The 24,177-nt window shown below is 42.3% G+C and overlaps 2 protein-coding genes across 30 annotated transcripts in view; one reads left to right on the top strand and one right to left on the bottom strand.

The window, feature by feature from the left end:
* Positions 1 to 3,170, bottom strand: part of JAKMIP3 (Janus kinase and microtubule interacting protein 3) — a 96,534-nt gene extending 93,364 nt beyond the window's left edge. For 13 of the 29 annotated variants that reach the window (XM_054071425.1, XM_054071420.1, XM_054071435.1 and 10 more), the window contains exon 1: positions 2,750 to 2,907. The gene's annotated coding sequence lies outside the window, so the exon portion shown is untranslated. Of the gene's footprint in view, positions 1 to 2,427; positions 2,525 to 2,749; positions 2,909 to 3,032 lie in introns of those variants that run through there. The other 16 variants (XM_054071430.1, XM_054071428.1, XM_054071431.1 and 13 more) reach the window with 4 other exon arrangements.
* Positions 3,171 to 11,754: 8,584 nt separating this feature from the next.
* On the top strand, positions 11,755 to 21,071 carry BNIP3 (BCL2 interacting protein 3). The gene is made up of 6 exons (XM_009561028.2): positions 11,755 to 11,985; positions 14,721 to 14,901; positions 16,070 to 16,154; positions 18,429 to 18,535; positions 18,643 to 18,792; positions 20,343 to 21,071. Exons 1-6 carry the CDS (start codon positions 11,949 to 11,951, stop codon positions 20,392 to 20,394), a joined length of 612 nt encoding a protein of 203 aa, XP_009559323.2. The 5' UTR covers positions 11,755 to 11,948; the 3' UTR covers positions 20,395 to 21,071.
* The last annotated feature ends 3,106 nt before the right edge of the window (positions 21,072 to 24,177 follow it).

The following is a 24,177-nucleotide window of genomic DNA, read 5'->3' as shown; positions in this document are numbered from 1 at the left end:
GACAAATATTTTAACACCAAGGTGAGTGGTGTAGTTGCCACACCGTAAGGATGAGATGTCATCCAGAGGGACCTGGCCAGACTAGAGAAGTGGGGCTGTGAGAACCTCATGTGAGGGTCAACAAGGCCAAGTGTAAGGTCCTACATCTGGGTCGGGGCAATCCCCAGTTTCAGTACACGATGAGAGATGATGTGATTGAGAGCAGCCCTGCGGAGAAGGACTGGTCGATGAGAAGGTGCTGGTCGATGAGAAGGTCAATGAGAAACTCGACATGAGCTGGCAATGCTCGCAGCCCAGAAGGCCAACCATGTCCTGGGCTGCATCAAAAGCAGTGTGGCCAGCAGGGCGAGGGAGGGGATTCTGCCCCTCTATTCCTCTCTTGTCAGATCTCATCTGGAATACTGCGTCCGGTTCTTGAATCCTCAGCATAAGAAGATGGAGCTGTTGGAACGTCCAGAGGAGGCTACAAAGATTATCGGAGGGCTGGAGTACCTTCCATACGAGGACAGGCTGAGAGGGTTGGGGTTGTTCAGCCTGGAGAAGAGAGGGCTCCAAGAAGATCTTATAGTGACCTTCCAGTACATGAAGGGCCTACAAGAAAGCTGGAGAGGGACTGTTCATAAAGGCTTGTGGGGATAGGACGAGGGGGAATGGGTATAAACTGGAGAGGGGCAGATTTAGACTGGACATAAGGAAGAATGTCTTCACCATGAGGGTGTTGAGGCCCTGTCCCAGGTTGCCCAGGGAAGCTGTGGCTGCCCCATCCCTGGAGGTGTTCCAGGCCAGGTTGGATGGCCCTTGGGCAGCCTGAGCCAGTGGGAGGTGTCCCTGCCCATGGCAGAGGGGGTGGAACTGGATGATCTTTAAGGTCCCTTCCAACCCAAACTATTCTACGATTCTATGATTCTATGATTTATAGGAAAGTGTTTTAAAAAAAAATGATGATTTAAAGGTCTTCACTTGTTAACATTCAGTTGCTGACTCTATGTTGAATTAGAGCCATCTGCAATAAAAGAAAATATTTCAGAGATGTATTCGGCAGGGAGATGTGAAGCAAAGTTTTGTTCTTCAAACAAATTGACAGAGCACTTGGAAACTTTCTGAAACTTCACCAAGTAGGAGGTGTTGACAACTGTCACTTTCAAAACATATAATAAGGCTAAGATTTATAGGCACACACAAATATATTCAAGACTGGAATTTTTACAGATAACCAATGGGCCTTAAGAACATTCTTAAAAGTAATCTTAAAATGGGGTGCTATTTTTTCCATCAGAGCCCCAGCGACAAATGCAACTTCCTCTGGTCAAAGAGATCTTGTATCCTTATACCAATGTCTTTTCCCTTCAAATTCACCACGACAAAAGCTAAACTTTCTGCCAGTCTGATATTTCCAGGTGAAGAATAAGCAGTTAGCAGTCAGAAAGCTGACAAGAGCCAATACAAAATAGACAGAAAGTCCAATGCAAAAGTAAAGTATTAAGGCAGCCCCTACACCAAACTTTCCATTTCTGAGCATACTTTAAGCACCTGCCATGCACTTAAACACACAGAGAAGTGCAAAAATGTAGAATAGTTGGTAGGTTAAGAATGCCAGCTGATTGCTGCTAGCCTAGACCGACAGCAAGGAATGCCTCCTGCCTGTAAATTATTATTTTACACTCTACACATTTCTCTGGAAGTATCATGATGTGAGAAATTACAGACATACAGACATCTGACTACAATGCATTTGTTTTCTAATTTCTGTCTGCATTTTAAACAGTCCCAGTAGAGGCACAGCCACATGAACTGAAAGGAAATCTCGATGAGACACAACATTGAAAAACCAACAAGGGAGCAAGCAGCTGAAAAAAAATGAACTTTCTTTTTTTAATCTAACAGGTTAAACAGTACAGAATAGGAAGCAGTTCTCAAAACAGACAGTATATGCATCGCAGTTCAGAAAATAGGAACTATCCAAGTCAGTTACTCAGTGAGCACAGAAACCAGATTACTTTCTTACAAGTAATTCATCATAACTTGTGTTACCCTGAAACACCAACATTAACAGCTGCAGAGGACATTTATCAGCAATTACAGGCCCTGACATTTCAACTTAATGACATGATGGAGAGTCTATGAAGATCCTGATGAATAAATGGAGCAATAAGGTGCAGCCTGCATAACCGATGAAACATTATCTTCGAAGGGCTTGCTGGCATCCTAAAGCAAAGCTGCTGCAAATCAGAGCTATGTTTATTAACCAAACCAAAGAGAAATTGGGTACTGGGGGGAGGGGGAGAGGAGGGTAATCCCAAACATACAATTTGAAAATGGATTATACAAAGCCTTTAGGCAGTAAATGATTCACATGTAACATACAGATATATACAAACACGTATTATGTCCGTATTTATATATGCATAAACACATATAGGAACTAACCTCACAAGCACACTCCATCCCTGCTTGTCTGTTTTACCTGAGGATAGTACCACTTCTTGTATGCAGTGCACTTCATTTTAAAACATGTAGACTGTTCCTAGCAGACAGATTTAAAAGGATTTTTATGATTCACGCTGCAAAAGGCTAAAAAAAAATAATCCATCCCTGCTGCGTAAGATTATATTTTCCATCTCTATCCTCTGAATAGTGGAATCGAATGAGAAACAATTCATCAATCAGTCCAGGGAAGCATTTAGAGGACAGAGAAGAAAAAGGGAAAAAAACAAAAAAAAAAAACAACCATAGAGTAAAATCTGCTCACCATGTATACACCCCCAAAGTGGAGAATCAGACCAGCCTAACTGGGGAGAAGCTAAAGATGAATTTCACAAGAAGGCTGCAGTTGCTGGGTGATGCACTGTAAATCCTGCTCCCTCCGGGGAGAATGAGCTCATTGCGAAGAGCCAGCAGCCGCCCCTCAGCCATTGCAGTGTCACTGCAGCTTGCAGCTGAGTGCAGGCACGTCATCACAAGAGCTCCCTGAAAACCAAAAGCCCTCCCTTCCAGAAACCCAAGTCAAGCATGCTGGTATAAAAAGAGCTCACCTCCAATGCAGACTGAGGTCCCCTTTTACCTGGATGCTGCCAGAACGACTTGCATCTTCAGCTTAATTATTAAGCAAAAGATTTGCATCCAGTACAGACAAAATCTGAATTAAACTCCTCCTGAAGCAGAAGCTAAATTACTGAAAAAGGCAGAGAAGATCTGAAGGATATTCAGATTTAAAAATAGCTAGCAGCCTTTGCACTTGCTCCGAGCAAAGGAGATGGAACTGAGTTACATGAAAATCCTTACATGTCTAAGTGTGGGACCAGGTATTGGAGCTTATCTCTTATAGGAATGTCATTCCTGAATAACCCCATGCTCTAAAATTATGTAGAAATGGTAATACAGTGGAAAAAAGGCGGGTGTCTTTAAAAATCCTTGTAAGGTATGATTTGAGAATTCAAGCACTGCAGATATGAAAAGCATGTCTTTAACCCCTAGTTTGCTGTCTTTCACTGCTTTTCATAACTGAAAAAATACTCTTTTTCAATATTCATGCTCATCACACTGAAAATTCCACTTTACTTCAGAGCTGAATAACAAATGCAGATAAAATTAAAGCATTTGGTTAGAAGATACTTATAATATCCTCACGCTGCAAAATTATCTAGAAGTAAAGAGCATATGTGCCCTATTTATTTGTTTTTCATATTTTTCTCACAGTGAAGACTGGGAAGCATTCCCAGTGAATGTCACTGAACTGCTGACAGGCATGACAAAGTGATCTGAGCACAGGACTGGAAAGCAGAAACCTACCTGAAATGTATTCTCAGTTTTCAGAAAGAAGGGCATGGGGGAATTTCCCCCCTTGAACAATACCCAAATATCTGAAACTTTCCATTGAAAAAAATGGTTTTTGCTGAACCCAAAGCCCCTGACTCTGTGCAGCACCTGAGTGCAAAGCCAAGAAATGTGTGCTACTTCCAACCAGAACTTGCTCCTATTTTTGCGGTTAACCACTGCTGTATTTCTCATGCTCCCTCCCCCTGCTTTGCAGTTTAATCATCCTTTGACAAAGATACATTGAGGAAACCATTAGAACAAAATGTACATCTACTTCACAGAAACATCTAGAAAGACAAAAATAGGACAAAATTTCTAGTGATAGGAAGCTGCAAGAACAGCATCTCTTTGTTTGCTGCTATCAAAATCATACACCGAAAATTTTCCTTTTTTTCTGTCCATTCGTACTGTTTTGTGTGGTATGAAACAGGAGTATCACTCACAGACATGGAATCCTCATTTCGAGGGGTGTTTTTGCCTAAGCCCCAGAGTCCTGGCTGCTTATTTGAAACTTTCTGACTTTTTTGCATCTCACTGAAGTCGGTAAGTGTCTGCGGGAACAAACCACCAGTATGCAACAGACACTGCAATCCACAGACAAAGAGCTACTCCATTTAGTATCAAACACAGGCAAAGGTGTGCTACCAACTCCAGAAAGCTCTGTCTTCAGCTTTGACAAAAAACCCAGCACTTTTCCTTGCTCCTTTCTCACACAAATTAAAATTAGACCATCTCGCTACAGCTCAGCCCACTCCACGATGAGCAAACTACCAAACCACACATATTCCAGCCAGTTCCCCAGTTTAACGCAGGAATCGAGGACTCGCTGTGGTTCTGATGAGAGCTGTGCAAACAATAGCTTTTGAACCCTTGGATAAATACAACCAGTTTCTATTTTTAGAGTTGAATTGCAACATTTTGTGGGAGTTTGTAAGTAAAACAAATAACATTGAAAGCAGTGTTGTAAGTGATAGAAAGCAAGAGGCCATCATTGGTTTACATCATGCAAAGAATTGGGTTTTGTTTTTCAGCTGGCAAGTGCTAGGGAAAGCACATTCTTCTGGCAATTTCCATTTACCGAGCTACATCTACGACAGGCTTGTCTAAAGCACTCCACCGCACAGTGCTTTATCACGTAGAACAGAAATGTTGATGATCTTTAAAAACCTGAACTTAGCAAGTAAATAAGAGCTGAAAAAAAATGTTATGCCTCACTTTTCTAATTCACACTAGAAGCGGTCAGAACTTCTTACATTTTAGAGGCTGAAAAGCAAACCAAGAGAAGTCTGGGGTTTGTTTTAAACATTCTGATTTCTGTCTTTTCCAGCAATCTCAGCATACTGTTTACCACTTACCTGTAATACAGATCAGCAGGTCAGACAGGTGATTTTACACGTAGCGCTCTGCAAAGCTATCTACAGAAACTGGGCATAATTTTTTTTTTGTCAGCCTCTTACTCAGTAGTTGCTGGAGATAAATGCGGAAGAAGTTGTACAAAACGCCCAGCAAAAGCACTGGGATTGCAATAGTTATGCCAGAGGCAGCTTTTTTTTCTTTTTCTCTCTCCAAATGGAACAAACTGAAACATTTTAGTCAAGAAAATACTACAACGAGATTTGAGGCAAAAGGTATTAAGCAATGCTTTGATAACCAGGGACACTGCTTTGCTGCAGACAGCAGAAGCAATAGATGGTCACATTCACTCCGCAGGAGATTGCTTTGCACCTCAACTTCTGGAGCAGAATAACGACACCTCGGGGTTACAGCCAGATAAAAGTGTCCTGAGAGAGCCTTCTTTGCTTGTCTTTCAGGTAAGTTTTGATCTGCATTTCTAAAGTCAAACTTGGTTCTATGAGCATCTTTTAGAAGTAAAGGAACAATATTTCTGAGTCCTAGCAGTGGAGTATCCATTTCAATATCTAAAACACAGTCTAATGTACAACTAATGAGTCCTGTTTCCTGCATCTGTCCAGGCTGGAAAGCCAAGTAATGATTCTGTAAGGAACGAATTGTACTAATAATCAGATTTTTGTCACTGGGACATTGGAAATTGCTGTAAGAAAGAAATAACACGTAGAAAAGAGACAAGCATATGCAAGAAACAGTGATGCATGCTCATAAATTAAACTTGAAGAAATCAAATCCCCCTCAAAAAGTAACAAGATTGGCCCAAATAGAAAACTCAGGCTCTTCTGCACCCAAGTCTAAGTTTTATTTCTCGTGTAAGAAGATTTTGTCCTCAATCCCTGTAGTGCAAACACCTTTTAAAACCTAGAACTAAAAATTATACGAAAGAAAACATCTGTGTTCATTTAGTTTCTCAAAAGTCCTGATGGATTGGGGAGACATTATTTTACTTCTCTCTGCTTCCGTCATTATTTATAAGATGTATGCCCTGTTCACAGTCTCCCTGCCTAATCCAATTTGCTCTAGGGCTGCCAGAAGAAATGCACAAAATCAGGGTCCTCACCAGCAGCTTTCCTAACTAGTGCTGTTTGTGGCTGCCTTTTTTGAGGGGCTTCAGGAGTGGAAGAGAGCCTCCCGCAGAGGCAGGCTCCAGCTCAGGTCTCGCCACCCCAGAGGCAGCTCAAGGGGCTCCCTACCTGTGATGCCAGCTGGCTCAGGCTCCCCAGCAGAACCCAACGGATTGTGCCCAACAGTTTCATCGATCTTATCAACTTCTAAGCTAATATAAACTAATTCAAGAGTGTCTATATATGACTCTTCCCATTTAAATCAGTTTAGAAATACACTAACCTAAACTGGTATGATTATCATATGTAAACCTAACCCCCAATTCCTTTCCTTCTTTAGACCATATCTTGAATTATATCGTAAGACTGTAGATCATTTTGACTGTATCAAATCCACTTAAATCAAATCCACTCTGTCAAGATTGCTGTGGTTTTTAAACCTCAGATATAAAGAAATCAAATCAATAGACTGTGTACCTATTAGATCTCCTCATGTCAACAGCATGGACAAGAATGAACAGCTCAGAAACAAGTATCTGAGAACAGTCTGGTAGTTAATGATGAACACCGTTCCAAGAAATCCACAGCATAAAAATATACACACTGGTTTGATTTCCAGAGGCAGCCAGGAAAGTTAATAACTAAGCCATTGTTGGCAGTGGAAAAAAAAAAAACAAAACAGGTAGTTGTCAGACTTTAGCAGCTTTTAAGGACCTTCGTTTTGCAAGGGTGAGCAAGGTGGATGAGCAACGCGGGAGTGCCATGCTGTTGGGGAGGACGGAAGCAGCAAGCTTCATCTCACATTTCGTGGAGCTGTGTCACCATCTGAAAAGGTGGAGGCACATTCTCCCAAATCAGTCGTGAGACTGCTCTCTGGCTGCACCATATCTTACTGTCTCTGATTTGAAAAGAACTAATCAATACATGATCGTTCTGTTGACTTGCAAGTAAACAAAATTAAAGTGAGTTCCAACCTGAAAGAGGAGCACAGCTTAAGAAATCAATAAGCTTTTAAAGATTTCATCCAATACAAATTTACAATTTTCTGTGATCACAGCAGAGTGCTTTTCTGTCAATAACAAAAAATCTATTACCATAAAGATTTATAAGGAAATACTTAATCCAATTATTAATGAAAGACCCCAGAGGTAAGCTGTCACAGTTGTACTGTGATATCTACTAGTATAGAAGATTAAGTTGACCCTGTTTTATACCTGCCTTAAAGCAGAAAAAGCTTCTGGTAAATCAATTTCCTGAAGGGAAGATCAGTCAACAGAAAACAGGACAAAAAGCAAGCGAGTGTGAGAGATGTGTTGTGCGGCGGGGATGTTTCAGTGCTGGGTGGCAGCAGAAGCATAAAGCTGTTTGCAGAGCTACCTTGCAGAGCCCTGGGAAGCAGTGCTGGCAACGAGCATCTGTCCAACAAACACTGTGCCTTCGTCTGCCTGCCTTCCAAAGACTTCCGAATTATTCTCATCTTCCTTTCTGAGGACTAGTGCTGAAGAAAGGGACTGTCACTTCTCTTTGACAAGGTCTTTAGTTTTTCTGAGTTTGTTCAAGCTCTCCTTGACTTGACTGGATGACCAGATTCTCTTGCCTCTTCTCTTTGCCTGCGCCAAGTGAGCAGGGCAGGGTGGTGATCGGATGCAACACACCTCATCAACAGCCCAGAGATCATCAGACAAAGGCATGTCTGTAAATCAGGTCAGAAGATCCAAATGCTCCAGAAACAGCGCTGGGAGCAGGCACAGCACCTGCAGCACCACTCCAAACAGGAGCAAAGGCACAAATGGCCTTTACATGGGCAGAGGGTGGCTGGGAGAGGGCCCAGGGCATCCACCAGTGAGCCCAAGCTCTTGAGCCCAGACATCACATTTTAGACATCACAACACTTATATATATTTATTATAACTACCCAAGTAATTACTGCCACACCAGTCCTTAGACCTAACATTTTTTCCCATTAATTTAAGATGACTAAAATCAGAGTAGAGTCTGACCCACAGTTTGAAGTATTAATTATGTGTCAAAGTCTGACAAGTGTTGACACTAAAAGTTCCTGAAAATTTAATTTTAACACTTCAGTGTTTAGTGCCAAAAGATACCTTTCCCTGCAATTTTTGATATTTTTTTCTCTTCATGTAATCAATTTTAATTCAAACCATTTGTCTGTGATGCTCAGAGTATCGAATGCTGTAAAATCATAAATACACATTCAGAGGTTAAACACAGCACCTTTTCCCTGGTGTTTCATTGTGGTAACTTTGCAATTGTAATAATGCGGTTCCTTTTATTTAAAAATAAAATTTAAAAAATCATTTTACCTTCCTATAAGGTGCATAAAGTGATTTTATTCTGAAATAAACAATATTTGACTCACACCCACACAGGGGTGCACTCGAAGGAGCCAGCTGTGCCCTCTTAAGTATACCCAGGAGCGTCCTGGTGGTCTGGCCAGGATTCCTTGTATAAGGGAGTCCTGTCGGGTATTGTTAGAAATACTTGTTTTATTATGAATGTACAATGTTGTGAGCTGGCCCACAAGGAGAAGACTTAACACATTCCTGGAATGATGAACTTGCCCTTCCGTGCTGAAGGCTGCCTGGATTTCCTTTCCAGGTGCAAAGGGAGGCTGGCTAGACAGCAGAGAGCAGCAGAGAGCTGCAGGATGAGCCCCAAACCCGAGGCAGCCTCCAGCTTTCAGAATCATGTCCTTGCCCATCCATCCCTCCTAGCATATCAGGACGTAATAAATAAACGCATAAACATAAGGAACTTGCTTCTTGACCAGTTATTCAATTAAAACTTGTATTTTGTTCTGCCAAGGACAAGTTTTCCCTAAGTTCCTTAGTAGAACAAAATTGATTTTTTATCATGCAAAATAAATACAAATTTCTCAGCAGATTTCCTGTGGTCAGGCATAAAAGAAGATAATTTAGGCATAATAATTGGCATGCTTGGAAAGGCTCATCTATGAGAGGCTGTTTGCACGCCATGCCCTCTCACAGCTCTCTGCCTGCCTGCCTGGGAGGAGCGTGGCAGCACAGCAGCCCTCCAGCTGTGCCCAGATGTGTGGCTGTACCTGTCCACTACTAAATCATATCCCTAAGCTCTTCATCTACCCGTCTTTTAAATACCTTCAGGGATGGTGACTCAACCACCTCCCTGGGCAGTCTCTGCCAGTGCCTGATAACGCTTCCGGTGAAGAAATTTTTCCTGAAGCCTAATCTGAACATCTCCTGGCACAACTTGAGTATTTCCTGTTGTCCTAGCACTTGTTACTTGAGTGAGCAGATCAACACTCACCCTGCTACAACCTCCTTTAAGGTGGTTGTAAACAGTGATAAGGTCTCCCCTCAGCCTCCTTTTCTCCAGGCTAACCAGCAACAGTTCTGTCAGCTGCTTCTCACAAGACTTGTTCTCCAGCCCCTTCACCAGCTTCTTTGCCCTTCTCTGAACTGAGGTGTGGAAAAATGATGTGCAAAGGATGGACTACAAGCCAACTCAGTGACCTTGCAAATGTCTTCATCGGCTAAACTGTTACTCCACTTTGTTCATTGGCTGCACTGAGTACAATTCACAGATTAATAACATGCTGACCTTGTCTTTCTGGAAAGGTTGTACTCTAATACCCCTTGCTATTATAGTGACTCACTGAAAACTTAGCAGAGGATCTATTTTACCCGGGCTTTGTGATTGCCCACTGCAGAAAAGCACAAATAAAACCAACTTTAGCCTAAGGAAATTGCCTGCATGCTCTAATGAATTAAATGACATTTTACCTGTCCTCTGGCTATCTGAAATAAAATGTTATATATTTGTCTTTATAAGACACCTGCTTTAGCAGAGGGTTTGTGCTGGGTGATCTCCAGAGGTCCCTTCCAACCCTCACCATTCTGTGATAAATCCACAGCAGTAAATCACTATCTGCTTTCAAAGGGCAACACTAGTCTTTTCTAACCGGTTTCCTATTTGGAGAGCTCACCTGCCCGGATGGCATTACAACCTTAATCAACATTTAAAAAGAGAAGGAATTCATTATCAGCTATTTCAAGGCCCTGTTTGAGAGCTGCCAGAGACCGGATTTGAGGCCAGCATTTCTTGTTTTGCAATCGGATATGGTTTCCCTTGAAATCCAAGCACAGGTTTCTGTTGCTCTGCATGCTTTGTGTAAGAAGCACCATATTTTGTCACCAAACACTGCTGCAGGATGCGTCTGGGTGTGCAGTGTACAGGTTGTGTGCAGGGCTGAGAGCGTATGGAGCAGGGAAATGAGGAATTCCCTGAGGAAGCTACTCTTGTTCTTCACCAGCTCTGCTGGCTGCGGTTGGAAGCCAGCACAGGACCTCCCCCATTGCTCCTGAAGGTTTAGGGGATCCTCTGATCTTACCATGAGAGAGTGTGAGAGAATGTGAGGGACACTGTAAGACTGTTAGGGATTGTGAGGGATGGGGAGGAAGGGCGAGAGACCATGAGGGGCCCCTCATTAGAAGAAAGACACTGAGGTCCTGAAGCGTGTTCAAAGAACAACTAAGCTAGTGAAGGGGCTGGAGAACAAGTGTTACAAGGAGCAGCTGAGGGAAGTGGGGCTGTTTATCCTAGGGAAGAGAAGGCTGAGGGGTGACCTTACCACTGCCTACAACTCCCTGAAAGGAGGCTGTAGAGAAGTGGGAGTTGGTCTCTTCTCTGAAGTGACAGGCAATGGGATGAGAGGGAATGGCCTCAAGTTGTGCCGGGAAAGGTTCAGATTGGCCCTTATGAAAAATTTCTTCACTGAAAGGGTTGTTGGGCACTGGAATGGCAGCCCAAGGAAGTGACTCAGTCCCCACCCATGGAGGTGTTTCAAAGACAGGGAGATGAAGTGCTTAGGGATGTGATTTAGTAGTGGAGAGGTACAGTTGGGCTTGAGGATCTCAAAGGTCTTTTCCAACCTAGGGATTCTATGAGGGATTGTGAGGGACTGTGAGGGCAGCCCACAAGGCCAACCTTATCCTGAGCTGCATCAGAAGCATGGCCAGCGGGGTGAGAGAGGGGATTCTACCCCTCTGTTCCTCTCTTGTGAGACCTCATCTGGAGCATTGTGTCCAGTTCTGGAATCCTCAACACAAGAAGGAGATTGAGCTGTTGGAACAGGTCCAGAGGAGGCTACAAGGATGATCCGAGGGCTGGAGCACCTCCCATAGGAAGACAGGCTGAGAGAGTTGGGGTTGTTCAGCCTGGAGAAGAGAAGGCTCTGAGGAGACCTTAGAGCGACCTTCTAGTGCCTGAAGGGGCTACAGGAAACCTGCGAGGGGCTGTTTACAAAGGCTTTATCTGGGCCGTGAGTGCCCCGAGCGCAGCTGAGCTCACCTCCCCAGGAGGGCACAGGACACTCCGTGCTGGGGGTCGCAGCCCCGCCCCAGCCCAGCCCCGCCCAATCGGGCGCGGCGCTATGACGTCACGGCGGGTGGGCACGCAGCGCCGCCGGCGGTTGGCGGTTCAGTGCGTGCCCAGCCGCGACCGCGTCGCACTCGCGTCAGCGTCTCGTTCCGCCGTCGCCTCCTCCTCGGCTATCTGCTTGTTCACCGCCGCGTGTAGCTCCGGCGCTGGGGCCGCAGCACCGCCGTCCCCGCGTCGTGTCGCTCCGCCGCCGGGCGCAGAGGGAGCGGAGGTCGCGCTATGTCGCGGCCCAGCCCGCAGGAGGAGAACTTGCAGGGTAAGGGCCTGTCCGGCCGCCCTCCCTCGGCTCCCGGCGCACCTGCCGCTAGGGGAGGCCGGCGCTGAGGCCGCCCGTGGCCGCCGCGGGGCCGCCCGGGGTTGGGCTTCCCCTCGCAGCCCAGCCTGGGCCCGCGTTTGCCCGGCCGTGAGGGGGCGAGGCCCCGCGCTCCGCTGCCTCTACGTAACCCGTTAGCCCGTGGCAACGATTGCCCGCTAAGCCGTGTCCAGAGCTTCCCGGGGAAGTGAACGCTGGAGTGGAAAAGCATGTTATGTTTTAAAAGCCCGTCTGTCTCGGTTCTGTAGCTGAGAACCGGGTTGTTGCCTACGAGGAGCGGCTGGATTTAAGACAGGTCGTTACGAGGTTTATGCACTATAGTAAATATAAGTCCTTACTCGTCGAAGACAGCCGTCTGTGGGCGGTTTGGGCAATGCCTTTTAGGAAAGATGAGAGTCAGCTGTGTGTATCCTGTGTTTAGTATGAGCTGGAAACGAATTTATCTTAGAAGTGAACGCTCTGTGTGCAGATGGGGTGTTTTTGGCAATTTAAAGAGACGTTCTCATGTTTCTGTGAAATTTAACTTATTTGTTTACAGTGGAACGCCGTAGATTAAAAAAAAAAAAAAAAAGATTTCCAGAGCTGACCGAGTACCTTTTAAAATGCAGCTCTGTACTCCCACAGCACGTATCCTGTCTTGGAACATCGGATGAGATAATTTTCTTCAAAATCCTTCCCCACAGCTCAGTCTGTTCGGTTTGAATTGCCACACTACACGTGCTGTTATCTGTTTGTATTTCCAACGTCATAAAGATACAGGATATTTTATCTTTAAATAATCCCTGGAGATATTTAAAAGGCGGGTAGATGAGGTGCTCAGGGACATGGTTTAGTGACAGATAGGAATGGTTGGACTCGATCTAAGGTGTCTTTTCCAATCCTAGTGATTCTATGATAATATAGCAACAAGCACAACTTCAGTCTAAGGTTAAAAAAAAAAAAGCAAAAACGTGTTAAACCCTTGTGCCTTGACCCTTCTGTTATAATTTTAAATCTTCTCCATGTTTTGTCATACTGGGTACAGCGCACTGAATGCAAGATTTTGGTGGGTAGCATTAGTTTGCTCTATGTTTGTCTTGTGGTGCTGATGATTGTTGGAATGTGAGCGTACCTCAAAAAGTAGGCATCTTTGCAGAAGAAGATAGTTTATGGCAGTGTATACAGGGGTCATTGTGGTGCACTCCACACAGCATGGAGTTGTTTTGGTTTTGTAAGTAGAGGAGCGGAAGCTGAGCTGGGTTGTGGTGAAGAGCCCACTGGTACTCTCAGTGAGCCAGAGCTCCAGCTGGTTGCTATCTTAATTTAAACCTCAGTGTTTGTGATTGTTCTTCGGTAACCACTTAGGCTTTCATAAATCTGAGGGAACAGGAGTAGGGAAAAGTTTATCTGGATATAAACAGATAGCCAGACACGTACCACATACGGTCACATGGAGGGGAAAACGCCCACAAACCAACCAAAACAACAGAACAGTTGTGCAGTACAGGAGGCTCTTCTGAGAAATGTTTCTGCCAAAACTTAGTAAACCAGTATGTTTCTATTCAAATGATTTTTTTGTAGTCTTCTGGCTTTTCAGAAGAGAGATACTAATGCTATTAATGAAGATTAAGCAGATTCGCTTCTTGCTCTTTTCAGTTAATTTATGAACCTTCCATCTCTTCACAATTGGAATACCTTTTTTTATTTGGTGTTTATATTTCACATTGGATCTCTGCATTTGCTTCTCCCCTTCTGTATACTTTTAAAACTGCTCCTTTATCCCTTCTGCTCTTCTCCTGAATCTGGCTTGCTTCCTAAGCTCTGCCCAAGCCTCTCTTCCTCTAGCACTGGAATGGTCCAAACACCACTCTCTGTGCCTTTCCCTTTCCTTGCTTACACCTCGAACATTGTTTCGGCTGTGCTTGCCAGAACTTGGGGAGTTTCACTTGTGCTTTTTCTCCTGCCTTTAGTGTTATATTTCCTGTAAACTGTTCTAGGAAATCCACAATGCTTTTCTCTCGTTTTACTGTTGTTTAACACATAAACGGGTTACACAGGTAAATTGCACTGACACTTGTATTCGTATATTATCTGTTCCTTGAGCAGGTGACAGATATGGGTCCTTTGTGCATTGGTTACTGTTAGCCCAGAGGAGTGTTGTTTTTCAGCCCACTCTTAAAAAAACAAAGCAACATGTGACTGTCAGTGTTAAATATACTGCCAGTAGCAAACACATGATCCAGTCATTGCTACATATCCTCTATTGCTTAACAGTAACACCTAAAAATGCTTACTGAAAAAAGGCTAAACAAAACACCGTTACTGGGTTCTTGAGCTTAAAATATTTTCAGTAAAGTAATAAAACTTTGGCTGTGAAAGCCCTTGAATTTATTTAGCTACCACTATTTTGAACAATAAGAATTAAGCTTGTACTGAAATAAAAGTTCTTCAGCTGCAGAAAGAGACACAATGTACCAACTGGCTGCTTTGTGGATCTGCAAGACTTTCCAGCTCGCTAACAAAAGCACCCCCACACTTTGGCATTGCATCATGTTTATTAGCTGAGCTGTCACTGCTAGTACTTCTGCACGTTGTACTGTAATGTCACTCTGGGGAGGATCAACAGTGTCATATTTTACATGCCTTTTGTGCAAGTCCACCTGGTTTATTCTGGTTTTGTTTTCAATTATGCCAAGCAGGTTCCTGGGTGGAACTCCACTTCAGCAGTAATGGAAATGGCAGTGGAAGCACTGTCACACTGAGCCAAGAGCAAGTACCAGCCTCTATTTCCATTCACAATGGTGACATGGAGAAAATACTCCTTGATGCTCAACATGAATCTGGAAGAAGCAGTTCAAGAGAAAGTTCACATTGTGACAGGTAAACAAAACGCTTTATTGTAAGCAAAGTAAAGGTCACTACTACACAAAGCCATTTTTATGCACGAGAGGCAAAGACAAATACAGAAAAGCTTACCTGTGTGTATGTATTTATGTGTAGGTATATGTACATATACACACACATGCAGAGAGGAAGAGATATGAAAATTTCCTATTTAAAAGGGTGATATTTAAATACTGGAGTAATGCTTGCATAGAAGCCTGTCCTGAGACCAGGAAGAAGTTACAGGGGAGAGGACTCTGGAATATTTTGCTCATCTCATGTGGATGCCAGTATGCGGTTTTGATGAATCCCTGTACAGAAATCCAGCAGCTGCAGCTGAACTTCTTACAGAGCTGCTGCTTGTGTACAGGCAGCAGCCTTGCTTTAGTAGATAAAATATTGCAGAGCAGTCTCGCTGTCATTCTAAAGGATCAGTCCTTGTGCTAGCAGTGTCAATGCTGTTCTTAAAAGCACATAGAGCTCCTGACACTGCTGCCTGGAACAGGAATGACAGAGAAAGGTAATAAAAAGCAACTTGTGTTTTATAATCACATGTTTCTGTTAATAGTTCTTGGGTAATTGCTAAAGAATTGTACTATATCTAATTACAAAGCATAACAGATTTCTAGGAGTATAACACAACAAAACAAGTTGCATCTGATTGAAATTGTCAGTCAGTGTTATTAAGTGATGTAATTTATTTTCATGGGCTGCAAAGTTTGCAGCCTCGTTTGTTGTGATTTTTTTTTTTTTTAAAAAAGAAAAGGAACTACAGGACTGGGAATAGACAGATAGACAGTAAGATGCAGAACTTCCTAGCCTCATCTGGCTGCTTTAGATTCAAACCAACCATACTTTTATTCATCATTGCTACCCATTGTTATATAGTAACTAACGTGGCCCAAATCGAACAGCCTTGTTGCTGGAAAACAGCTTTGTGCAGCAAACTTCTTGGCAGACTGATAGAAAATCAAAGATTAATTGAATATGATGGTTGGATTATGTCATCCATGGACAGATAAATCTCTTAAGTTATGGTTAGGGTACTAGCTTTTTTGGGAGTACTATGCATAAGCTGCTTTGACTAGTTTTTAATGAATATCATTAACAATCTCATAAAAAATTGAATGAGTTCTTTCTTACTTGCACTTTTCTTTTTATCAAGCCCTCCTCGTTCACAGACACCTCTGGACAGTCACAGAGCTTTGGAGGTAGAGAGTCACAGCAGCGGAGAAAAGAACAGCTTTCAGGTAAAAATCTTATCTTGCTTTGGGTGCAAGAATTTCTTACTCTCATTGTTTGAAAACCAGCAATAGGAAATAACCTGCTAATGTAAAGACTTAAATAACTTAGTAATCTTTGCAGAATCAGGCTTTGCGGGTTTTTTTTTTGACTCGCATAGATTTTTTTTTTTTACCTGTAACCTGAGATTTTTGCGAAGGATTTAAGCGCCCCGATGTAGTGTCTTTTAAAATGGCTGGGTTCTCAAATGCCTCTTTCCAGACACAAGCTGAAAAGGCCTACTTTCAGATCCTACAAGTAGCTTTTAGGAAGAAGGATAATACAGAAGATAACCACTAGTCTACAATTTAAGAGAGCTGCAGTCAGGACCTTACTAAGCTTCCAGCTTCTGGTGATCCCGAGACATGTTCTCTATGTGCATTATGAATTTAAAAAGTGAATTTGACAGCAGCAAGAATTTCTAGAGTGATTTAGACGTGACAGCCAATAACATACATTTTCAAAGCACCACCATAGCTTTATGATTCTAATTCATTTTAACAACTAGTACTCAATGTTTCTACATGCTGCTGTGAAAAACTCAGTGTTGTGTTTTTTTTTAAATCCATTTTGCACATTTGTTTACATCCACGCAAAGAGAATTTGTCAATACATTTAGGAAAAGAATGATGACAAACGGTGATGTATATTAACCATGTTTTATCAACATCTAGCTTATTGCATGATGGGAGGCTAAAATCTGACATCTTCACTGTAATTAGATTAATATGCAAAAAATTGCTCTCCCTGCACAGTTTATGTACAAAGAGATACTGGTTTTTAGTTAAATTGAAATATATTCTGTGCCTGTGACTAATTTTTACAGGGCTAGCAGTCAGCAATTAGAAATCAAGATTATATTTCACTTGGAGCCTCTGCATGAAAAGAAATAACAACGTATGATAAACTGGCAAAAGTTACCAGCACTCAGTGATCCAGTGTGCAATGTTATTTCTCTAATTCTAGCAAGAACTTGGGACCTTTGAATTTTACTTTTTTTTTTTTAAAAAAAAAAAGTGATTTCTTCCATCCTCTCCCTTCTTCAGTTGCTGTTGTTTATCATCTGTAGCTGAGTGTGTGTTGGCTGTTATCATCTCAGGGTCTCCTTGATTTCCTTGGCTGGCTGTATTGGTTCATGGGTTATCTTTTTCTACCCAATGTTAAAACAAAGTCTGCATGTTTGCTCTTTGTACAGTATTTAACCTTGTGGGACTTCAGCTTCGTACTGTTTCTAAGCTGAATAACTGCATTAATAATACATAGATTTCATCTCTTCTCAAAATGACGTGGAAGTATGTGGTCCCATTTCCTCTTCCTTAATGTGAAACTCTCCCCATCACCTCTACAACTGCTACAGGAATCTAGCTGAATGAATTACCACCTTTAGGTTAGCTAAATATGTTACTGGAAATGTTTCATATGTTTAATGATCATTATTTGGACTTTGAGAACAAGTAGTGAAAAGTTAGAGACCATAAGAATTAAAGTTGCCAAGCAGTTTTATTTCCATTCCTAAGTGCGTATGTGTGCATAAATAGCTATTTTAATGCTGTGATCAGATACTATTTTTATCACAGGACCTTGGCTCCATTTAATGGACATGTATTAAGCAAGAAACTATTCTTATTCAGCATTTATGCTGAATTTGCTTGGAAAAAAACCCACCACTGTTGGCTTTAGGGATTTTTTTTTTCTGCACAGATGTGTGCAGGTAGACATGGGCTCACTTCACCTGTGTCCCCAGTGCTGGCCCAAAAGCCAGGAAGTTTTATGAGACTGGAATTAGTTTCTCTTGGCGTGTATTAGCTTGATCAAGGATCTTCAGATAAGCATGGCATCCATCCAGTTTTGAATGCAGGCAAACAGTTTCTTCTGCCAAATGTCAGGCAGATGTGTGAAATGGAGATACTTTTAGATCCTGTACGTAAGGATTAAGTGCAGAGCTCTGGCATTTTGTTTCTAGGGTAGATTTTACGCAAGCAAATGTGGGATACGGATGTAGGATATGGTCTCTTGCATTCACATCCTGCTCTGAAGATTGACCTCCCTCCTCCCTCTACTTTTATTTAGGATCTAAATACTTCAATAGAAGTGATATGCAAAGTCCACAGTGTGAAGAGATGGGAGAAGTGGGCTTCAGAGGCGATCTAGCGTGTGGTCGTAGATGCAGAACAGGAGCTTTGTCTTGTAGTACCTACTTCCTACCTGTCATAGTCCTGTTTGATCGTGATTCTTTATTTTAGTCTGAAGAAGATTTTCTTGAAAGGAGGAGAGAAGTAGAAAGGCTCTTGAAGAAGAATGCAGATTGGATATGGGATTGGTCCAGCAGGCCAGAGAACATCCCACCGAAGTGAGTGCTGTCAGTGTTTCTGGATGAATTCAGATGCAACTTTTACTTCCATGAGTCCAAATACATACATGTTAATGCTGTGATTGTGTTTTCTTCCTCAAAACTAGGGAATTCCTTTTTAAACATCCCAGGCGCACAGCGACTCTCAGCATGAGAAATACCAGCGTAATGAAGAAAGGGGGGATATTCTCAGCAGAATTTTTGAAGGTTTTTCTTCCATCTCTGCTTCTTTCTCATTTGCTTGCCATTGGACTAGGGTAAGTTTCTTATTTTTTCAAAATAATTAAGGGGCGGTGAAATGAGGAGTTACATACATGAGCTGTTGTTACGCTTGCACAGTAGTTGGTCTTGTGTTGGTATCAGAGATAGGACTTTTAATCTCAACTAATAGCAAAGGAAAACACATTATTTAATATATTTTAAAATTCCAGTCACACCTGGGATGGACAAGGAACACCAAACAAAACAGGAATTGTCTTTCTTTAGGTGATTTCGGGATTAGGTGGTCCTTTTAAAACAGCTACAGGACACAGACTAAAGGGAAGCATTTATATGCCTTTGAGTCAGGATCAGAGTTTGCCTGTGCCTAAACGTGCCTGATTCCTTGATATCAGGAAAGAATGCTGGGAATCCAGGCATATCTGGCTGCTCTCCCATCAAAGTATGCTATACTACTAGCATATATGGAAGTATGGAAGGGCTTGGGGGAGAATTCAGATAAGTTCTGGGGTGACACCTGTTTTCCATGGAACCTTCTATTATCTCCCATCCTGCTCTTTATGTGCTGACTCCTTTGCATAAACCCTGAACCTTATCAAGGCTGTGAAAGCTGAGAGTGAGAGGATGCAAGAGATTGAAAAAGAAGGGAAGAGCAGGACTCTGCAGCTACAGGAGCTGGAAGGAGGGACATCCCAAATCATCTGTGGTCCCTGCAGTATGCATGATTTTGGATGGATGAAGGCACAGATTATCTCCCAAGTAGAAAAATCAAGATCTTAGCCCCATAATATTGTAAAAGTAATATGAAACCAATTAAACCCCTTCCAAAATTGAGTAGCTGCACAAGATAGAGTGAAAACATTATGCAGTTCTCCTTTCAAAATAAATACAAGTTTGGTGGTGTAGGTACTTTCTTCCTGGTCGCTTCCACTACTGCTATAAACTTCCATCATTCTAGTTCTGTAAAAAGTGAGCAACAGTCACCTCTCAAAAAGTGTTTAATGTAAAATCACTAAAATAGTCATGCTTCAAAATAATAATTTCTTTAAGCTGAGAGAAGTAAATGAACAGAAGACATGACATAGGGCATCTGTGAAAGCATACCAAGCTGGGGAATAATGATCGGAGGAACAGGAAGAAGTGCGTATCTGTGATAGTAAAGTGGAAGGTTTACAAATTTCAGATGTATTTAGCAAGTAGAAAAAAATTAAGATAACGAAAGGAAAAAGGTAATCAAACGTCTGACTTAGAGACCTGGAGCGGTGTGCTCTTGTTAACTGCATACTTATCTTTGACTCTTGCATTCCTGAAAATGAACCGTTTGCACAGAATTATTCAGTCTTAGAAGTCGGAGAGTGTTATTAGACAAAGGGTATCCACAAACTCACCAGCAACTGAAAACCGAGTTTCATAGGAGTCGCTTGATTTGCCACCTTAATTATAGCTGGTGCTGCTGCTCCTGCTGCAAATTACATAACTACTAATCTGATGAGAAAAAAGGTGTTCCTTATATGCTGTACATTCTTTTGGAAATGAAATTAAATAATTGCTGACCGTAACTTGCTGACCGTATGTTCTTGATCCTTAGGATTTACATTGGCAGACGCCTTACGACCACAGCTTCAAGCAGTACGTTTTAGAGGCCCTTGAAATGTAGTTTCAAAGTGAAGAAAGTGCTCATCTGGGAATATACAGGAGGTGAACAGCGAGAATGTCTAAGCCAGCAATGACTGAGCCTGATCAGAGTGTACTTGTTCTGTAAATGCTGTGCTCCTAGTTTAGTAAGAATGGGAAAAGAGACACTAAAGCTAATGTATCATATGTAGTCTTTAGATGAGCTCATAGAGCATGTTTCAGATGCATTAACTTCTGTGGTGCTGCTTTATAGTGAAGTATCTTGCAAAATTAAAAGAACTTGATGTTTAAAAACAATCCTAGCTTTAAGATAGCAGTTGTGATTCAGCTAGGTACTCATCTGAACTGCTGCTTCTTTGTACTTCATAGATGTGAATATTTGTCACTGCTACTGTAGTCATGGCAATGAGGGAATAGCCCAAAACAATGTGTGGCCTTATGTATCATACACGGGAATTCAGAGGAGCTCACATCTCACTCAAGGCAGCTTCTTCCTTATTCAGATTTTGCCTAGCTCTCTCTTGCTTTTGTGAGATGTGTTGAGACGCAGTCAGCTGGGAGAAATTGGCATAGGAGTAAAACTTCCATCAGTTTTTAGTAGTTCAGAATGTGATGCACAACAGCCTGTATTAAAATTTGGACTTCAGTGCCTAATAAATAGCTTCTTTTGCAAAGACATTTATTTAACTCTCCGATCATTAGTTCCTTCTGTTGTATCTACTTGCAGACTATCGCTTCTCAGTCTTTTTATCTGTAAAATAATAAATTTGCATCTTATATTTGCCTCATTCTTGTATAGATTTAAAAAAGGACTGCTTGCTTATTTGTTTATACTAATAGAATGCCTTCTCATTCAAGTGATTTTACCTTATTTAATGAGTAAGAAATGAATGTTTGCCAAAATGTTTTATATATTTAAATAAAAAGGTTCCTTGTGGAGTCAGAGTTTTCTCATTCCTTTTTCTCTACTAACTGTTGAAAGCGCCTGACGAGGCTGTTCATCTTTAAACAAGAGTTCACATTGTTCACTTGTGTGACTGACAAGCAAGGAAGATTTTTCTATAGAAAATAACTTCAGTGCTTATTCTTAAACTTGAATGTGGCTAAGCTGTCAGTAGCTGGCACACAGTAAACAAACTCGCTGAACTTGCAAATACTTATTTTACTTTGTATAGTCATCATTTAAATTTGCATTCTACTTTCTTTTTGTCCTTAGTTAGCAGTGCTGACTCTGTGTGGATGACATGGAACCCGTAAGCCTGGGGTTAGTGGGTGCCGTGTCATACTGCCTGCAGCTTATGTCCTGCTGCGATGCAATGTCACCACCTGAGTGGGCTGAGAGGCCTCTGCAAGGCTTTCATTTTCCATAGGAGTAGATCACTTGTTCTCACTTGCATGAATTTAATCACACACCTCTTACAGGAGAAGGGCCTGTTTGGGTGTTGTACTATATGAGTACATGTGCAATAAAAAGGGGGTTTAAAGAATTTGAATTTCTAAATATTTCCTGTATATGAAATCAGGTTTTTTTTAATCGGACTGCAGTGGGTGTTGAACGTCAGTGCGCTATTTTTTTGGTGTCAGAATTACTATTACAGCAACTGCTTCTCCCCCTTTGACAAAGTAAAGTTGTTGGTTTTTATACTGTTGCACCCAAATCTAACTAAGAGATCCCTTATAAATACTGCTAACCCTAAACAACTGACCCAACGCTTCCCAGCCACCGTTCCTTCAAGTGCAGCAGGTAGAGGAGGGCATGCACACAGTCACAGTTTATTTATAGAATCATAGAATGCTTTGGGTTGGAAGGGACGTCTACAGGTCATCGAGTCCAACCCCTCAGCAGGAACATCTTTAACCAGATCAGGTTGCTCAGAGCCCCATCCAACTTGACCTTAAACGTTCCAGGGATGAGGTCTCCACTGCTTCCCTGTTGCAGTTTCACCACCCTCACTGTAAAAAATTTCCTTCCTATTTCCAGTCTAAATTTACCCTCCCTTAGTTTAAAACCATCACACCTTGTCCTGTCACAACAAGCCTTGCTAAAAAGTCTGACCTCATCTTTCCTGTAGGCATCTTGTAAGTACTGGAAGGCTGCTCTAAGGTCTCCCAGAGCATTCTCCAGGCTGAACAACCCCAACTCTCTCAGCCTGTCCTCGTATGGGAGGTGCTTCAACCCTCGGATCATCTTTGTAGCCTCCTCTGGACCCGTTCCAACAATTCCATTTCCTTATGTTGGGCATTCCAGAACTGGACACGATATTCCAGGTGGGGTTTCACGAGAGCAGAAGGGAAGAATCGCCTCTCTCACCCTGCTGCCCACACTTGTGCTGCAGCCCAGGATAGGGTTGACATTGGGCTGCAAGTGCACATAGTTGGCTCACGTCCAGCTTTTTGTCTCTCCCCAAGTCCTTCTCTGCAGGGCTGCTCTCCGTGACATTGTTCCCCCGCCTGCGTTGAAACCAAGGATTTAACCAGGGTTCTTACCACTTCTTTTTTCCTCTGTGTTGGGTATTCCTTGTTTTCACTGAAGGTGAAGATGCACGGGCTGCACTGGAAGTTCCCTGCGTTCCTACTCCATTATGATGCTATTTTAAAAAGAAAGAAACTATTACAGGGATCTTGGAATTACACTGAGATAGCGCTTGCTTGAACACTGTTGTGTGTCCCAAAATGCAGTTGTATGGTGCCTATTGTGAATAAAGGTACTGCATCGGTTCTTTATTCCCTTTTTAAACACAGAAGCAAAGAAACCCTGTACAACCAGGAACAGAATTCCCACTCTGAAATTCCTGCAGAACAGGCATTTGTTAACCTTCTTGCAGGAGCTAAAAATCTTCGGTCTGAACGCTAAAGGCAAAGGTGAGATCAGAAACACCCATTGTATTGTCACACTAGAATACCCTGAAGTCATCCCGCCTGTGTGAACTTTAGTGTGAGGTTTTTGCGTTCTACGTAACTGTTAGCACAGATTATAGTCACAAAATGAAGAAATTCTATTTAAACCGTGTGGTTTGCACATTTATTATTACCAGCACCGTGACAAGTGGAGTATCTACAACTGTCATAGCAGCTGAGAAAACATTTCTAATTTACATGGCTATTTTGATTTGAAATGTGATTTATGTTAATGTCTTTTTTTATTATTATTAATTATTCTAAATCACCTCCACGCCCGCCGGTGGGTGCGTATGGCAGCAGTTCCAATGTCTGTCTCAGGCAGAGCGATATCCTGCCCTGCTGGTCAGCAAAGCCCAGAAAACCCCTCACTCATTGCTCAATGTTCACTAAAATCGTTGTGGTCAAACTGGAGTGAGCAGGTGAGCGAACACAACAGTTAAGACAGGAAAAGGGAGAAGGAAGGTGGAAGGAAAGTCATCTCCGTTGCTTGTTGCACAAATATTCACGGTCAGTCAGTGGGGTTTTTTTCAGCTTAGGCACAATGAATGAGGATTTCAGAAGTAGTTACACATTTCCCTGTCACTCATTCTTAATTTACATTGGTTTTAATTAGAATTACATGCATAATTATCTCTCAGGATCTGAGCCGATGTCCTTGATCTTGCAGTGGGTGAGTATAGTTTGAGCAGCTTTCCTATGTGCACGTGCACGTGTGGGCCACTTTCCTAAAGTTTTCAAACAGAAGAAGTTGGTCCATTTTTCAGTTATCACAGAAAATTAAAAGTAATGAATACAGAACCTTGTTTTGTAGATAATCTGGGCTGTGACTCACTACTTCATCAAGAATGCTCAGCAAGGTGTACTCGGCGATCCCAGTGCTGTACTGG

Source organism: Cuculus canorus, chromosome 7 (assembly GCF_017976375.1).
Source record: "Cuculus canorus isolate bCucCan1 chromosome 7, bCucCan1.pri, whole genome shotgun sequence".
Lineage (NCBI taxonomy): Eukaryota > Metazoa > Chordata > Aves > Cuculiformes > Cuculidae > Cuculus > Cuculus canorus.
The sequence above is the reverse complement of the archived record's forward strand: the minus strand, read 5'-3'. Positions and strand labels throughout refer to the sequence as shown.

What these genes read in the sequence shown, in the direction of transcription:
- BNIP3 (XM_009561028.2), top strand. Translation starts at nt 11,949, where the DNA reads ATGTCGCGGCCCAGCCCGCAGGAGGAGAACTTGCAGG. An exon ending in GCAGGAGGAGAACTTGCAGG is followed by an intron (nt 11,986 to 14,720) that starts GTAAGGGCCTGT and finishes TATGCCAAGCAG; the next exon opens with GTTCCTGGGTGGAACTCCAC. An exon ending in TTGCTTGCCATTGGACTAGG is followed by an intron (nt 18,793 to 20,342) that starts GTAAGTTTCTTA and finishes CTTGATCCTTAG; the next exon opens with GATTTACATTGGCAGACGCC.